This window comes from Odocoileus virginianus, chromosome 5, assembly GCF_023699985.2.
Source record: "Odocoileus virginianus isolate 20LAN1187 ecotype Illinois chromosome 5, Ovbor_1.2, whole genome shotgun sequence".
In the NCBI taxonomy this organism is placed as follows: domain Eukaryota; kingdom Metazoa; phylum Chordata; class Mammalia; order Artiodactyla; family Cervidae; genus Odocoileus; species Odocoileus virginianus.
Window position 1 is genome coordinate 65,505,924 of NC_069678.1, and position 15,227 is coordinate 65,521,150.

The 15,227-nt window shown below is 42.0% G+C and overlaps 1 protein-coding gene across 5 annotated transcripts in view; it reads right to left on the bottom strand.

The window, feature by feature from the left end:
• Window positions 1-15,227, bottom strand: part of NFIA (nuclear factor I A) — a 395,870-nt gene that overhangs the window by 71,736 nt on the left and 308,907 nt on the right. For all 5 annotated transcript variants that reach the window (XM_070468073.1, XM_070468074.1, XM_070468072.1 and 2 more), the window contains one exon: window positions 14,187-14,315. In XM_070468073.1, coding sequence (XP_070324174.1) covers window positions 14,187-14,315 — 129 coding nt within the window. The remainder of the gene's footprint in view (window positions 1-14,186; window positions 14,316-15,227) is intronic.

Genomic DNA, 15,227 nt, shown 5'->3' on the forward strand with positions numbered 1-15,227 from the left:
AGAGATTTTTCTGAGAATTAAGAATTAGTCTATGTAGGTACCTAGTACATAGTGGGCTCACACCTTTAAAAAGTATGTATTGAGAATCTGCTGTGTCCCAGACAGGGTGCTGGACTCTGGGCTACTTATTACCCTTAGAGTTGTGTTCTTAGGATGTTAAGATATACTGAAAGTAAGCAGGATCACGCAGTGCCATGTGGCAGCACCAGACCATCGGGATTCAAGAGTTGAACTGTTCTCAGGACCTCCCTGGTGGTCCAGTGGTAAGACTCCACGCTCCCAGTGCAGGGGGCCTGGGCTCTATTCCTGGTCAGCGAACTACATCCCACATACCACAACTGAGGATCCTGCTTACCACAACCAAGACACAGCACAGCCAAGTAAACAAATAAATACTTTTTAAAGAAGAGTTGAACTGTTCTCAACTGCTCCCATGGACCTGGAGTTCCCTGGCATGGACTGTCACTCTTCTAAGCCTGAGGTTTGACCTGTGCTCTTCAAGCCCCACCTGTGACATGAAGTCACTTGGCTGGTGAGAGAGCCGACCCCGCCGCCCTGGGCACAGGAGAGCTGTGCTCTTATCTCCTGGACTGGACAGCTGTCAGCTTTGCCGACCCAGAGGTGCTTCACCTGTTCTTCTGGAAACAAAGCTCGAAGCTATCTTTGGGTAAGAGCCTTCCCTCCACCTCGGTCTATGTCACTGACTTCACCCTCCCTCCAGCTCTGTGGGTGGGCATAGCACCAGGCCACACCAATGAGAAACCTATTACCTTTATTTTTAATGTCAGGGAAGGGACCTCTGGGCCAGAGGCACAGGGAGTCCTGCTCATGGCCCCAGGCCCGCAGTATTGCTGTTGCTGTGAGACTGGGGGGCAGTGGCTGCCTTTTTCCCGGGTGTGCTTCTGCATGCCCCAGATCTTTTCCAGCAGGCCAGAGACAGAGGCCTCAGTGGGCTTGGAACAATCAACCAGCAGCTCCTTGACCCTGGTGGCTGGGTCTCATCACTCTCCACGCCCAGGAGTTCATTCACATCTATCTCCAGCTCCGGGATCCCCTCTTCCTGGAAGCCAGAGAGGCCGGGGAGCTGCTACAGGATCCACTCCTCAGGCTGAGGCGCTTCCGTAGCTCCTTGAGGGCAGACCTGACCATGACCTTTTGGTGGCGCTTCGCTGAGGCCTCACCTGCAGCCCCAGGGCAGGGGTGGGGCCTAAAAGTAGACGCTGCCACTGCCTGGTGTGTGCGCCAGGGTCCCCAACACTGTAACCCCGGGGGGCCACCGCTGCCATGCCAGCTGCCTCCCCCATTATCTTTCAAAGTGTTAGTTGCTCAGTTAGTCTGATTCTTTGTGAACCCTATGAACTATAGCAACCCTAGGCTCCTCTGTACATGGGATTCTCCAGCCAAGAATACTGGAGTGGGTAGCCATTCCCTTCTCTAGGGGATCTTCCTGAGCCAGGGATCGAACTCAGGTCTCCTGCATTGCAGGCAGATTCTTTCCCATCTGAGCCACCAGGGAATCAGATCACTATCTTTTAAACATAAAGATTATTTCAAAAGTGAGCAAATGACCCACACTAGGCCACTTGGAGCATCCAAGAAGGAGTTGGGCTTCCCTAGATCTCTTGTGAGAGAGCTGTTCTCTTTCCCTTGGGACTGTTACAAGGGTGGGAATTAAGCTTGGAACTGCTCATATCATCAGTGCCATGATCTGAGGAGATTCAGCCTGAGAATGAAGTTCACACAGAGGACAGAAGATCTGAGAATGATAAAAAGACAGATTTCTGAAGGTATTGCCTGAGCATCTGGATCCAGTTCTACCTAAAGCCACAAACCCTCAGACTTTTCCGTTATACAAACCAATCCATTATTTTCTTTTCGGGAGAATGGAGAGGCGATTAAGCAATCTGGTTGGGTTCTTTCACTTGTAAGAATATTTCACTTGAAAGAGTACTTATTAACATGTCTTCTGTTCATTATTGCAGGAGTCCCCAACCTCCAGGATCTAATGCCTGATGGTCTGAGGTGGAGCTGATGTAATAATAATAGAAATAAAATGCACAATAAATGTAATGCCCTTGAATCATCCTGAAACCATCTCCTATATCCCAGTCTGTGGAAAAACTATCTTCCATGAACGTGGACCCTGGTACCGAGAAGATCGGGGACTGATGCATTACTGGGTATGCAACAATTCAACAATGATTATTATGGTATTCAGGAATTTGAGGATTTGGGAAGATCTACAGATATCCCTCAGGGATACTAAGGTTTCCTAAATCCATACTGTATACCAATAGAAGGGACCCACACAAACAAATCCAAATGTCCACAAACACTTTTAATACCTTGCTATATTATCAATTTCTTTAATTCATGAATCTCATCTGAGTAATAATTGTTTGTTCTTCTGGTCTTTCAGGTTGAGGGGCAGGACAGGCTTGTCTGGTTTGTTTACTAGGGCCTAGCACAGTGCTTGGCAGATGGTATATTCTCAAAAATTATTTGCTGATTTGACTTGTGTAAATAACAGTGGTGTTTATCCCTTAGCAAGAGCCATGCCTGAATGAAGACAAGTCAAAGTGAAGTTGTCACCAGGGCTGTGGGCTAGTCATCATGGTAGGGGGTTCACTGGCCTCACAAGGGAGACCTGCCTGTTCTTCCAACCAAACAAGAGTGATGGGCTGGCTCATGTCCCTGAGGCCCCATCTCTTCCAGGGGCTCTTCTCAGTGAGGAGAAATACACACACCTTCTGGACTCATAGGAGCAGATAAAAGAGAAAGCTGGAGCTGAGGAGTGAGGAATGAGAGAACCGAGAATCCTTTCAAGATAACCACATAAAAAGACAGCAAAAGATATGGGGATGGGGGGAATCTGAGACAGCTAACATTTAGTAACATACTAGTCCTCTTGATGAAAGTGAAAGAGGAGAGTGAAAAAGTTGGCTTAAAGCTCAACATTCAGAAAACTAAGATCATGGCATCCAGTCCCATCACTTCATGGCAAATAGATGCGGAAACAGTGGCTGACTTTATTTTTCTGGGCTCCAAAATCACTGCAGATGGTGACTGCAGCCATGAAATTAAAAGACGCTTGCTCCTTGGAAGGGAAGTTATGACCAACCTAGACAGCATATCAAAAAGCAGAGACATTACTTTGCCAACAAAGGTCCATCTAGTCAAGGCTATGGTTTTTCCAGTGGATGTGAAAGTTGGACTATAAAAAAAGCTGATGGTTGAAGAATTGATGCTTTTGAACTGTGGTGTTGGAGAAGACTCTTGAGAGTCCCTTGGACTGTAAGGAGATCCAACCAGTCCATCCTAAAGGAGATCAGTCCTGGGTGTTCATTGGAAGGACTGACGTTGAAGCTGAAACTCCAATACTTTGGCCACCTGATGCAAAGAGCTGACTCATTGGAAAAGACCCTGATGCTGGGAAAGATTGAGGGCAGGAGGAGAAGGGGACGACAGAGGATGAGATGGCTGGATGGCATCACCGACTCAATGGACGTGGGTCTGGGTGAACTCTGGGAGTTGGTGATGGACAGGGAGGCCTGGCGTGCTGCGGTTCATGGGGTCACAAAGAGTCAGACACGACTGAGTGACTGAACTGGCTGAATCACATACGTGGCCCTTTCCATATGTCATTTCACTTCCTCCTCCTATTAACACCTTCAAGTTTCATGCAGGTGGGAAAACAGAGACCAGGAGAGGCCAAGGGGCTGGCACAAGCCTGTGCGGGCCCTGAGTGGCTGGGCAGCATTTGAATTCGATTCTGTCTGACTCCGCAGCCCAGGTGCTTTTCACTGCACTCTTCTGCTCCCATATGAATTATTTTTCAGAGGTCAAATTGTTTATTTCCTCTCACAATATTTGCCTCATAGGTCCCTTATTACTGTACTACAACCTGTCCACTCTGGTGTTCCTCGCATGTGTTTTGTACATAGGAAAAATGAATCATTTGGGGTGGAGAGGAAGTCACTGCCACTTAACACCAAGAAATGGCAAAGGTAAAATTTACCGTGGAAACACACAGTTTAAAAAGCCATCCAGTCACGTGAGTGATTGAATCCACTTGTTTCAACAATACATAGGATGTGGCATGAAACGGGTGACTTTGCAGCCACATCAACAGGACTGTGCCTTCCCATTTCGAGTATCAGTGCTCACTCCGCTTTGCCTACGTGGATGATAAGCTGATACTACATAAACATTGTTAAAGCTACAGTTCCATGCTACAGTAATTCACTTAACTTTAACATGATTTATTGGTTCTGTCAATCGGGGAGGTTGAAATCCCTGCATTAAAGCTTAAATGCGAGCTTCATATTTAAAAGAGCAAGTGTGTGAGTGTGTGTGATAGAAGAGAACATTCCACATAAAAGGGAGATACACGTCCAATACTGACTTTTTATTCTACTCTGAAGAAAGAAAAGTAAAGAATGAATCTAAACATAAAATTAACATTTATTAAGCTCAACTAGAAAGACCTGATCGGGATTTATCCGGTTATATGATTTACAGTGCAAGCAGTACCCAGAAGTCTTATTAATGACACGATTTCAAAGAAACCTTGCCCAGAACCAGTGCCTTCACTGTGTCTGTATGTGTGGATTTATGGTTGGGGGACAAGGAGGTGGGGGTGGAAGACAGCGAGGGAGAGATGAAGAGAGAAAGGGGCAAGAAATTCCAAGGGAGAGCAGCTCCTTTTGTCCAAGTGTGTTTCAATCTGGGTCCACGTAGTTAACCACCAATCACCCTATTCTTCTCTCAGGCACTCACCCGGGGCGGGGGTCGGGGCGGGGGTGCATTTTGCCTCTTTAAGAGATTAAGGAGCCAATTGGTCTTACTGCTCTAACCTGTCCTCCTTGGGACCACATATTAACAGATAGCACTGCAGAAGGGCTCTCTTTAGAAGTTTGCTGCAGGGATGACAAATTAACCCAGCAGGGTGTCCCACACATCTATCTCAGTACAAATTATTAGTGTAATAGAGCTTTTAGTTATGCATTTATCTAGTAATTATTGAACGGTTACACAAAACCAAGCTGAGCAGCCACGGCCCTTTATGAGGCTCGCTCGGTGGGTGGCCTTACAGTTAATTTAGGGTACTTCTCCACTAAGCAGTTCACTTGCAGACAAATTAGCTAAACAGCCTTCTCCTTTAAATATTTTCCATGTCACAGTGAAACTCTTTACAATACAATAAAGGTACAGTTTTAATTACACGCTTCCTGACTTTTGTTTAGTTGTAGTTTTAAAACATTTGCTGGCACTGTTTTTTCCTTTGGCTGGGTAGTAATAGCTGGCTGTAAGTATCTGGCTAATGAATTTAATAATTTCCTGAACTGGGACTTAAAGGGCCTTTGCTAAAAAGCTGCTTTTCCTCTTTACCATCCAGTTCCTTCAAATCCCATCAACAACGGTTCCCATTAGGCTAGGCACCAGCACTTGAGCTAACCTTGCCCAGTGTTCACAAGCCCTCTTATTCTCTTTACAGTGCTCCTCAAAGGTGGTACTTGTTAGGTCTGTGATGCCTGCATTTGAAAGTCAATTCTGGCAATTCTGATTGTCAAAAGACAACGTAATGTTTTCTCAAATGACATACTCCAATAATAAATAAACACTTTACATCTGTTGGCAGATTATTTCAGCACCTTGTTAGCAACAGGTACTTAATTGCTTCTCATTTTCCTGAGATGATTCAATTGCACTAAACCAGGAGAGACAAATTAAATTCAGCTCCACTGAAAGGAGCACTAGCGTGTTCTACAACTAAGTTAAAAAGATTTCCTAAGAGGCAAAGGAGTCTGCTGATATCATACAAGAAAGCTAAATGAACCAACTGCTTAGGTAGGGGGCATATGCCAAGGAAGGATGCCAAGGTCACAAGAGCAATGGAGCACTAGGGACTTCTTCCTTCTTTAGGGTCATTCATTTGAGCAGAAACATTTATACTACCACAGCAAATATTCCATAAAAAGAGGATCAAATCATTCTGAGCTCAGCATTTCTCTTAATGTCCATGAAAACAGAAGCTCTTAATTAAAACTGAGTAAATGTATGGATGTGAGAGTTGAACCATAAAGGGGGCTGAGCATCGAAGAATTGATACTTTCAAATTGTGGTGTTGGAGAAGACTCTTGAAGAGGCCCTGGGACAGCAGGGAGATCAAACCAGTCAATCCTAAAGGAAATCAGTCCTGAACATTCATTGGAAGGACTGTTGCTGAAGCCCAATTTTGGCCACTTTCTGACTCACTGGAAAAGACCCTGATGCTGGGAAAGATTAAAGGCAAACAGAGAAGAGGTCGGCAGAGGATGAGATGGTTAGATAGCATCACTGACTCAAAGGACAAGAATTTAAGCAAACTCAGGGACTGATAGTGGAGGAAAGAGGAGCCTGGCATGTTCACTTTGTAGGGTCACAGAGGGTCAGACAAGACAGTGACTAAACAACAACAACAAGAAGTGTGTATCGAGCACTTATTCACTATGCTGGGCAGCTCCCTAAATGCCCAGCATACAAATACATGCATTTCAAATACATGCACTTGAAAATGGTATTATTATCACACATGGAGGATGGAAAGAATTACCTGTTATTTCCAAACTTTCTGTTTGCTGTCAATCAAATCTATGTGTTCATTCAACAAATACCTACTAAGAGCTTTGCTAACGCCATCCACGAGGCTGAGAGATACAGTATCTCGGGAGGAAGAATAAAGATGTGGTCCTGTTCTAATGGCCCTGCCATCTAGTGATAACTGAGCCTTCCCACTATTCCTCTCCTTCCTTCCTTCCTTCTCTATTATTGTCTATGAATCTCCAGTCTTCCAACCTTTCCTGGTGACCTCAACTTCCTGGAGAGTTATCTTATTCTCATAATTCTCTGCAGTGTATTATCTTTAGCCAAACTGGGAGATACTATTGACTTCATACCCTCACATGTCTCATCATTAAAGGCAAGATCCTTGATTGGGCCACGAGGATCCTGAATTTAGTGATGTTCATAGAACATGTAAATGTCTGAACAGAAACTGGCAGGATTCTTTGAAAGCTGCACAATGTATCTTAGGCTTATATGGCTACTGTTTTAATACATATTGTGCATGTCTTCAAAATCAGGGCAATCTGACTTCTAAAATCCCTTCATATGTGTGTGTGTGTGTGTGTGTGTGTGTGTGTGTGTGTTGACCCATAAAGAAGTGGGGCTTTGACCATTTGCTCACATTTTGTGTGTCTGGATTCCTCAGTACTTAATTATCTAAAAGCACAGTTGTTTGCTGTTGCTGCCTGCTTACAACTAGGAGGTACTCTCTTTGAGAGGGGGTAAGTCACACTTGTTTGGACTTGTCCAGTGTCAACTGCCACAGTAGTTCTATCAGGTGGACCCTGATCTTGGCAGCACCCTGGGAGTACCCATCACAAGGCTGGCTTTCTTGTCTGCCATCTACTAGGAAGTAAGCAAGTTGAGGCCAGAATCCAAGCTTTATTCCCCACTCTATTCAGCAAGTAGCAGAGCACTTGCTTGTACCCTGTAAGTACTTGATAAATATTTGTGGAGAAGTTAACAGGCCCCTAGACAGTAATGGGAGTCTGCACACTAATTTCAATATTAAAAAAAAGTCAAACTGACCTCAAAAGCTACTTTTGAAATGACTCGCACCTACCAGAAACCCTGCATTTACCAGTAGTAAGGATTCATGGGCTCATAAAAAAAAAGTCAAATGATCTGTTTATGACTGCTATTACAAGAAAAACTCAGTGTGATAATAAGAGTTGTATCATACTTATCAAAAGATCTAAATGGCTATGTCATGTCCTTGACTAATAAAAATTGTGAAAACAGAAATAAATGCAGTTGATTTCTCCCAGTAGTGGAGAAAAAGGTAGAAATACCTTGAAAAAGGCTTAGCACTGGAGGCTAGATTTCTAGTCTTGGCTCAGGCCAACTCAGACTTCGCATTTCTCTGAGTAGTGGTAACTATGTTGTTGACTGCTAGCCAGAATATTTTTCTCCTATTTACCTACTTATAAAACCCCAATTTTATACAGAGCAGCAATGTGCTCAAATACTTACATTTTCCAGCCTCCCTTGCAGCTAGAGGTGATCAAGAGGCATAGTTTTGATCATGCTGAGAAAGCTTCTATGAAAGGTGGCAAAATGACCTGGCAGGTACTTTTGGCTCTTGTCTGCTCCCTTCTTTAAAATACTTGGAATGCAGATGCATGGCAGGAGAGCAGTGGCTACATCGTGACCATGAGGTCACAGCATGAGGATGAGAAGAATCCACTAAAGCATGGATAAGAGAAGAAATCTCAATCCTTGACTGCACTTAGGTGCCACCATGACAGTTCTGAATCACATATTTGGTTTTTATTTTTAAATTTTATTTATTTATTTATGGCTGTGCCGAGTCGTTGTTGCTGTGAGGACTTTTTCTCTAGTTGCGGGTGAGCAGGCTAGCCTGCGGTATGCAGGCTTCTCATTGTGGTGGCTTTTCTTGTTGCAGAGCACTCACTCTAGGGCATGCAAGCTCAGGAGCTGTGGTTCCCGGGCTCTAGAGCAAGGCTCAGTAGTTGTGGCCCATAGACTTAGTTGTTCCAGGGCATGTGGGATCTTCCCAGATCAGGGATTGAACTCATGTGTCTTGAATTGGTAGGCAGATTCTTTATCATTGAGCCACCAGGGAAATTCCACATGTTTTTTTTAGATTTCCAGTTACTTACAGCCAAACACATTTTTAAGGGATCCAGGAAAAGAATTAAACCAGAAGACTCCAAGAGCACTATTCTGAAATTCTATGGCTCTAGACGAAGCTCAATTGGTGCTTATTTGTCAGTTACTCTCAACCCCTGCTTTACAACATGTACAGTGCAGGTTCCTTACTGCCTCTTGATCCCTAAAGCACAGAGTTGCTTTACCTTGTGCTAAGCATTTAAATTAAGTATCATCCATTATCTTGTTTTTGAAAATAGCAAAGACTTAAGGCAGAAACATAAGTTTCGAGAAGAGAACTTTTAAGAAATTCTAAAATATCTCTGATGAGTACTCCAAATAATTCTCAAAAAGAGTTAGGCCCTTTTAAATCATCAGGCAAACCTACAACTCTTAGAAAGGCAAAGGGAGGAAAAAAGAAAAATAATAATTTTTCTTCATTATCATGAAGAAGATGAATTGTCATGATCAAACACTTTATTATGGTTGAAATTTTAAGTACTGCTAAAAGAAAGTCTTTGAAAGTCCAATCTTTCAGTTTAAAGTGCACAGTAACTATAATAACGTATAATGATGTAACAAACGCCCTTACGGAAACTTAACGTCTTCCTCATTCAGTAGGACATTCCACAGTCTTTAACCTCTTCACCTAATTTTAACTACATAAATGTTAGTTACTCAGTCGTATCTGACTCTTTGGGATACTATGGACTAATACACCAGGCTCCTCTGTCCATAGAATTCTCTAGGCAAGAATCCTAGAGTAGGCAGCCATTCCCTTTTTTAGGGAATCTTTCCAACCTGGGATCAAACCTGAGCCTCCTACATTGCAGGCAGATTCTTTACCATCTGAGCCACAAGGTGGCAAAGTATTATTCCCCATGATACAGATGGCTAAACTGAGGTCACAAAGTTAAATGATTTATCAAAGCCATAAACAACAACACTATCAGAGAGGGGATTCATTTTAAGAAACCACATGTCTCTACCTTCACAAGGTAAATTGCAAAATTAGATTCCAATTTTAGACTAGAAGATTAGAATAGCATCAACTAAGAAACACCATAGCTTTTAATAAACCATACTTCATAATATTGCAAAAGATTTCTTTGGATGAAAGGCCATGGTTCTTCCTCATCTTGGACATTCCTTATAAAGAAGTGCCATATAAACTATTGTCATATGTCACCCTTAGTCCTTCTGAAGCAGTGAGAATCTGTCAGTTTCAGGAATGGGATGAATATCTCTTCTGTACCTTTTATGCACAACTTGCATACTTTTTATTCATTCAAGTAAAATCTGAGCACAAAACCCACAGTGTGAGAAACAATGAAGATATCAAAAAGTGTTTATTAGAGATCCTCCCTCACAGAGGTTTTGTTCTAGAGAAAGAAAAAGACATGTACATGAACTGACAAAGTAAGACCAAGTTGGTATAGGGAGTATGAAAATGTGCCATGAGAGGCTCTCAGAGTCTGCAGATTGTGAGATGATGGCAGCCTGGTTGGAACTGAGCAGGTTTCAGGTAGAAAGTGGTACTTGAATGGGTCTTGGGATGGGCAGCGTGTGGACAGGCAAAGGCAGGAGGACATCATGATGGCATGAGACTTTCAAACCCCTAATGAAAATAGGCGACTTGACTGTTTGCATGACCTGATCGTGCCTGTAAGTAGATGATTTCATCTACTCCTAAGATAATATAATTCTCTGAGGTTGAGATTAGATCTTCAATTTATAGATGAGGAGCCCATGGCTCAGAGAAGCAAAGCTATGTGCCAGGTTCACATAGCTGGTAAAAGTGGTGGAAATGGGATTCAAACACCAGCCCATCTGACCTTCAATCCTAGCTTCTGCACTTACCCACTCCCCTCAAGGCTCTATTTTTTCTGCCTCAGCTTTGCAATCATCAAAGAGAGGTTTCCTGTGTAAAAGGTGGCCACCAAATTTCCAAACATAGCTAATTTTTGCAGTGAAAAATAGGACCATTGCTTGTTTTCAATGAATTTGGTGAATTCATTGAAATTTGAGGTGGACTTGCTGTCCTGTAGCTCTGTTAGCATACTACCTCTGGCCTGGGCACTGGGCTGTATTACACAGCTACTGTCTACTGACTGGTGTTTGTCTAGTCAAGAGAATCCCATGAGAAATTTTAAGGAAGGCAGCAGAGATCTTACAATCTAGGTGCTATCCAGAGGTGACTACACCATGTGACTCTGAATAAGACTGCAGTTAACAGCCTCTCCAGTGCCCCAGGATCCTCATAAAGGACACACCTTTCTCTTCTTCCTTGCCTTCTTGAAGTCTGATCATCTGTCTGGATTCTCTAATGATTTACTATTTCAGATTGTAGTAAGAGAAAGTGAAAGTGTTAGTCGCTCAGTCGTGTCTGTCTCTTTGTGACTCCATGGACTATAGCCCGCCAGGTTCCTCTGTCCATGGGGTTCTCCATGCAAGAATACTGGAATGGGCTTGCCATTTCCTTCTCCAGAGGATCTGCCTGACCCAGGGATTGAGCCTTGGTCTCCTGCACTGCAGATGGATTCTTCACCATCTGAGTCACCAGGGAAGCCAAGCCTCTCCTTCCAATAAAAAGAACATGTGAGGTTGAATTCTCCTTAATGTATATACCACATTTATTCTACACTGGCTCCCTCTGCCAGACTCTCCTTTTTTAAATCCAGCCTCATCTTCCTAAAACATCAACTGTTAGTCCCAGATGTGATGTCATTCCAAGCATTAGCCTTCCAACCAGTTCATAGAAGGATAAGAGGGAATATGATACCTATAGCAAGTATGTCTTAAATAACAAGTGTCTAAACATCAACCTTTAAAAAGGTCTTAGCCCAACAGGGTCTTATGTTAACCTATCTCACCTCTGTCATGCTGACCAAAAAGATGCTGCTGAAGTATTTCATCCCAACTACCCCACTTCCCTTCACCAGACCACTAAGTTGGGCAGGATGTAATAAGAATGGGTTCCTGAGTAGATTTCCCAGAAGGGAGAACTGAGGATGCTGTGAACCATATTGAAGTCTGGTGAAAACATTCTTTGGAATTCCATAATTCTTCCATAATTTTTAAATTGGGCATATTTCTCTTTTCCTTATAAACAATCCCGTGAGTATGAATAAAAGACCAAAACTCACAGTTTTGTAGAATAAGAAGGTCCCCTCTGGTTCAACCCAGTGTGGATCATTTTAGCAAATGTGATTAATTGTTTAGCATGAAGAAGCTCCCAATAATGGCACTTATGGGTAAGTGCTAGAATAATTTCTAGATATATAGTTTTAAGGCAAGACATATAGAAAGCATTCAGTATTTACTGAATAAATGATAACATACACACATTGCCTTATACCTCTCAAAGTCTCTACAAATATTGTTTTATTTTAGTTTCTGTGTAAGAATGTGAGGTTGGGAGAAAAAAAAATTCCTTCATCAGTACTACTATCCCTATTTTATTGGAGAGGACATTAAAAAATTCAGAAGATAAGTAGAAATGGAAAGAAGCAACTTAACAAACTACCCTGATTGCTGGCATTGCTGCTTCCTAATCCTTACTACCCTGGTGTACAAGGAGTCTTTTCTTCACTCGGAATGCCCTCCATTCATCTAAGTGACTTTTAAGATTTGACTTTGACAATATCTACCCTTTGAAGGTTCTTTAGGTGATATAAAGTGAAAAGTAACTATGCATTCCACAACATATTCTAAATGTTTATTTTTCTGCACTGGACAATATGCTCTATGAGGACAGGAACCACTGAATTCCCAGTGTCTGCCCAGTGACAAGCATTCAGTAAATCCTTGATTAATGGATGAAGGAACCTCCATAGTTCCCTCTTCTGAGGTCCTACAGAAACCTCTGCTTTTAAGATCCATGTAGCATTTAGAACATGTCAGTCTAATCATAAAAAAGATGAGAATCATACATGCCTTATCTCCCTAAGATCAATAATCTTCTGACTAAATCTTCATATCTCTTACTTCCCACCATAGTTTCAATGCCTAAGGAATGCTGACAACGAGAATAATATCAACACACTGCCCCATTCAAACAGATTCATTCTGGGAGCACACAATCCCATTCAGATGCAAGGTTTTCAAATTAAGGGGGGAAATGCATATATTTTTCACTCTTACACACAAGTGAAATAATTAGGACACTTAAGAAAGTTCCATCAATGATCACAAGATCTTTAAAGACGGGGCAAGTGAGCTTTCATAATTGTGGATAAAGACACTGTTTCATATAATAGTCAAAATACTTATTTTCTTCAAGGTGATTTCTATACATGTACATTGGCCAGCCCTCTAAACTGCTTTATTTCCCTGAGATGCACACAGAGTATTCATAAAGGGATTCAGACTTGTGGGACTCACATTGAGATTAATGCAAGAAATACCAGTTTCTCCAGGAGTATGTCAAAGTAGACAAGAGACCATAACTTTCTAGGATGTTTTATGACAGCAGCTGGTAGATCACAAACTTACCTAAACAAAAATCTGATGGAAGAAAGCAAACATGGTTACAATTATTCATACTCCTACTGTGGGAGTTTCATAAACAAACTAATAAATATTTTCATCTTGCAACAAGATCAAGTTAAGTGATTTGCTGACATTCTCTTGAGGTTTAAAGCTTGTCTTTAATGTGAAATACAAATCATATTTCTTGTGGACACATTTTAATAATAAACTTAAAAGCACACAAGACAAAAATAATGAAAACATTGCAATGAAAACCAGACAAACTATCTACCACTTCAAAAGGAGTGAATGACGACGGCTCGTCAACACGGTGATGCAAACAACCTCAACGCAAAATGTCACATATTGAAATCAGGTTTCAAGAAAGGGGAATCAGCAGGGGTGAGAGAATGAAAATAAGCTATTACACAAAAATAAACTCACCTAACACACACGCATACACACACACACGCACACACACACACACAGACACACAAGTGCCCCTCTCATATAATTTCTAAGATAAGGAAGTGTTAGTCGCTCATTAGTGTCCAACTCTTTGTGACCCCATGGACTGTGCCCACAAGGCTCCTCTGTCCATGGAATTCTCCAGGCAAGAATACTGGAGTGTGTACCCACTCCCTTCTCCAGAGGATCTTCCCAACTCAGGGATCGAACCCAGGTCTCCCACATAGCAGGCAGATTCTTTACCTTCTGAGCCACCAGGGAAGCCCTTAAGACAGATTTTATTTTGGTTAATTCAAATTACCTTGCACCTCTTTGCAACATCCCACCAGCAAAGAAAGAGGTAAGGATCAGGGTTCGATACCAAATCTCTTGGGTCCCTACAATTCCAAAGCAGTCCCCAAGGATAAGAAACTGGAACACTCATTTCCTTCAGGACTGCTCTGGGGGAGTCCTTGTCATCTCTCATTTTACTACTCTCGTTCCAAGGTCATGAACCAAGCACCATCAAGGGCGCCAGCGGAGCAGCTCACCTCTGGGTCCTGTGATGACGGGTCGGTGATGCTGTGTGAATGCCGTCCCCAGGGAGGAGGTCTGTGAAGGGGAGGGGCTGCTGAAACCAGACTTCTCCGACTTCTTCAGTGTGGTTGGAGATGGCATTCCTGGCAGGAAGGATGAATGGATAAGCACACTTAAATCACGGAACACAGCTTACGCAACCTAAGATATCAAACTTAAAAGAATTAAAAAAAGAAATCTACCTGCGATTGGAAAAGTTATTTTGAACTGGTTTGAATTTGTCATAGAAACAAACAAGGAACAGAAGGTCCCCTGATATCAGCATATAGTTGATTTTAACTTACTCTCCTAAATCACAGCCCATTTGAGGGCTACTGATCTTCTCTAATTATGGAACACTACTTTCCCAGTGCTTCCTGAAAGTTGTTAGTCTGGGCCAGGGGCCTCTGGGACCATTCATAGAGAAGGCTATAGAAGCATATGAGAATTCATATGCAATCATCTCATCTTGCCTGTTACTTTACTTCACTTCAGCACCAAGGCACATTTTATACAATTTAGCTATTTTAACATTTAAAAAACCCTCAACAATGGTAACTCAGTTGTTCACCCAGTGAATAATTTATAATAGAAAAGAAGAAAAGGTAAAAGTTAAAAAATAAAAATTAAATGGTTAAAGATGTCATAGCCAAAGCAAGTAATATTGTAAAAGAATAATGACAATGGCAAGGTATTTAATGACATGGGATAAAGACATAGCAAGCCATTACAAAATGGGATATTACACTGTGATGCCATTTTAAAATGTATTTCTATGTACAGAGAAAGAACTGCAAAGAAATATGCATAAACTATAATAGCAGTTCTCTTTGCGTGTCGGATTTGAGTGATTATCCCTGCTTTTTTCTGCTTGTTTTTTCTATGACGAACATATATTACTTTATTTTAAGAATATATAATAAAAGTTTGTTTTTAAAAATAGTATTTGTACTATAGTCTAAGCTTTTCATAGCATTTCCAGCATAGCAAATGCTCTAGGAAGAGAATCATGCAAA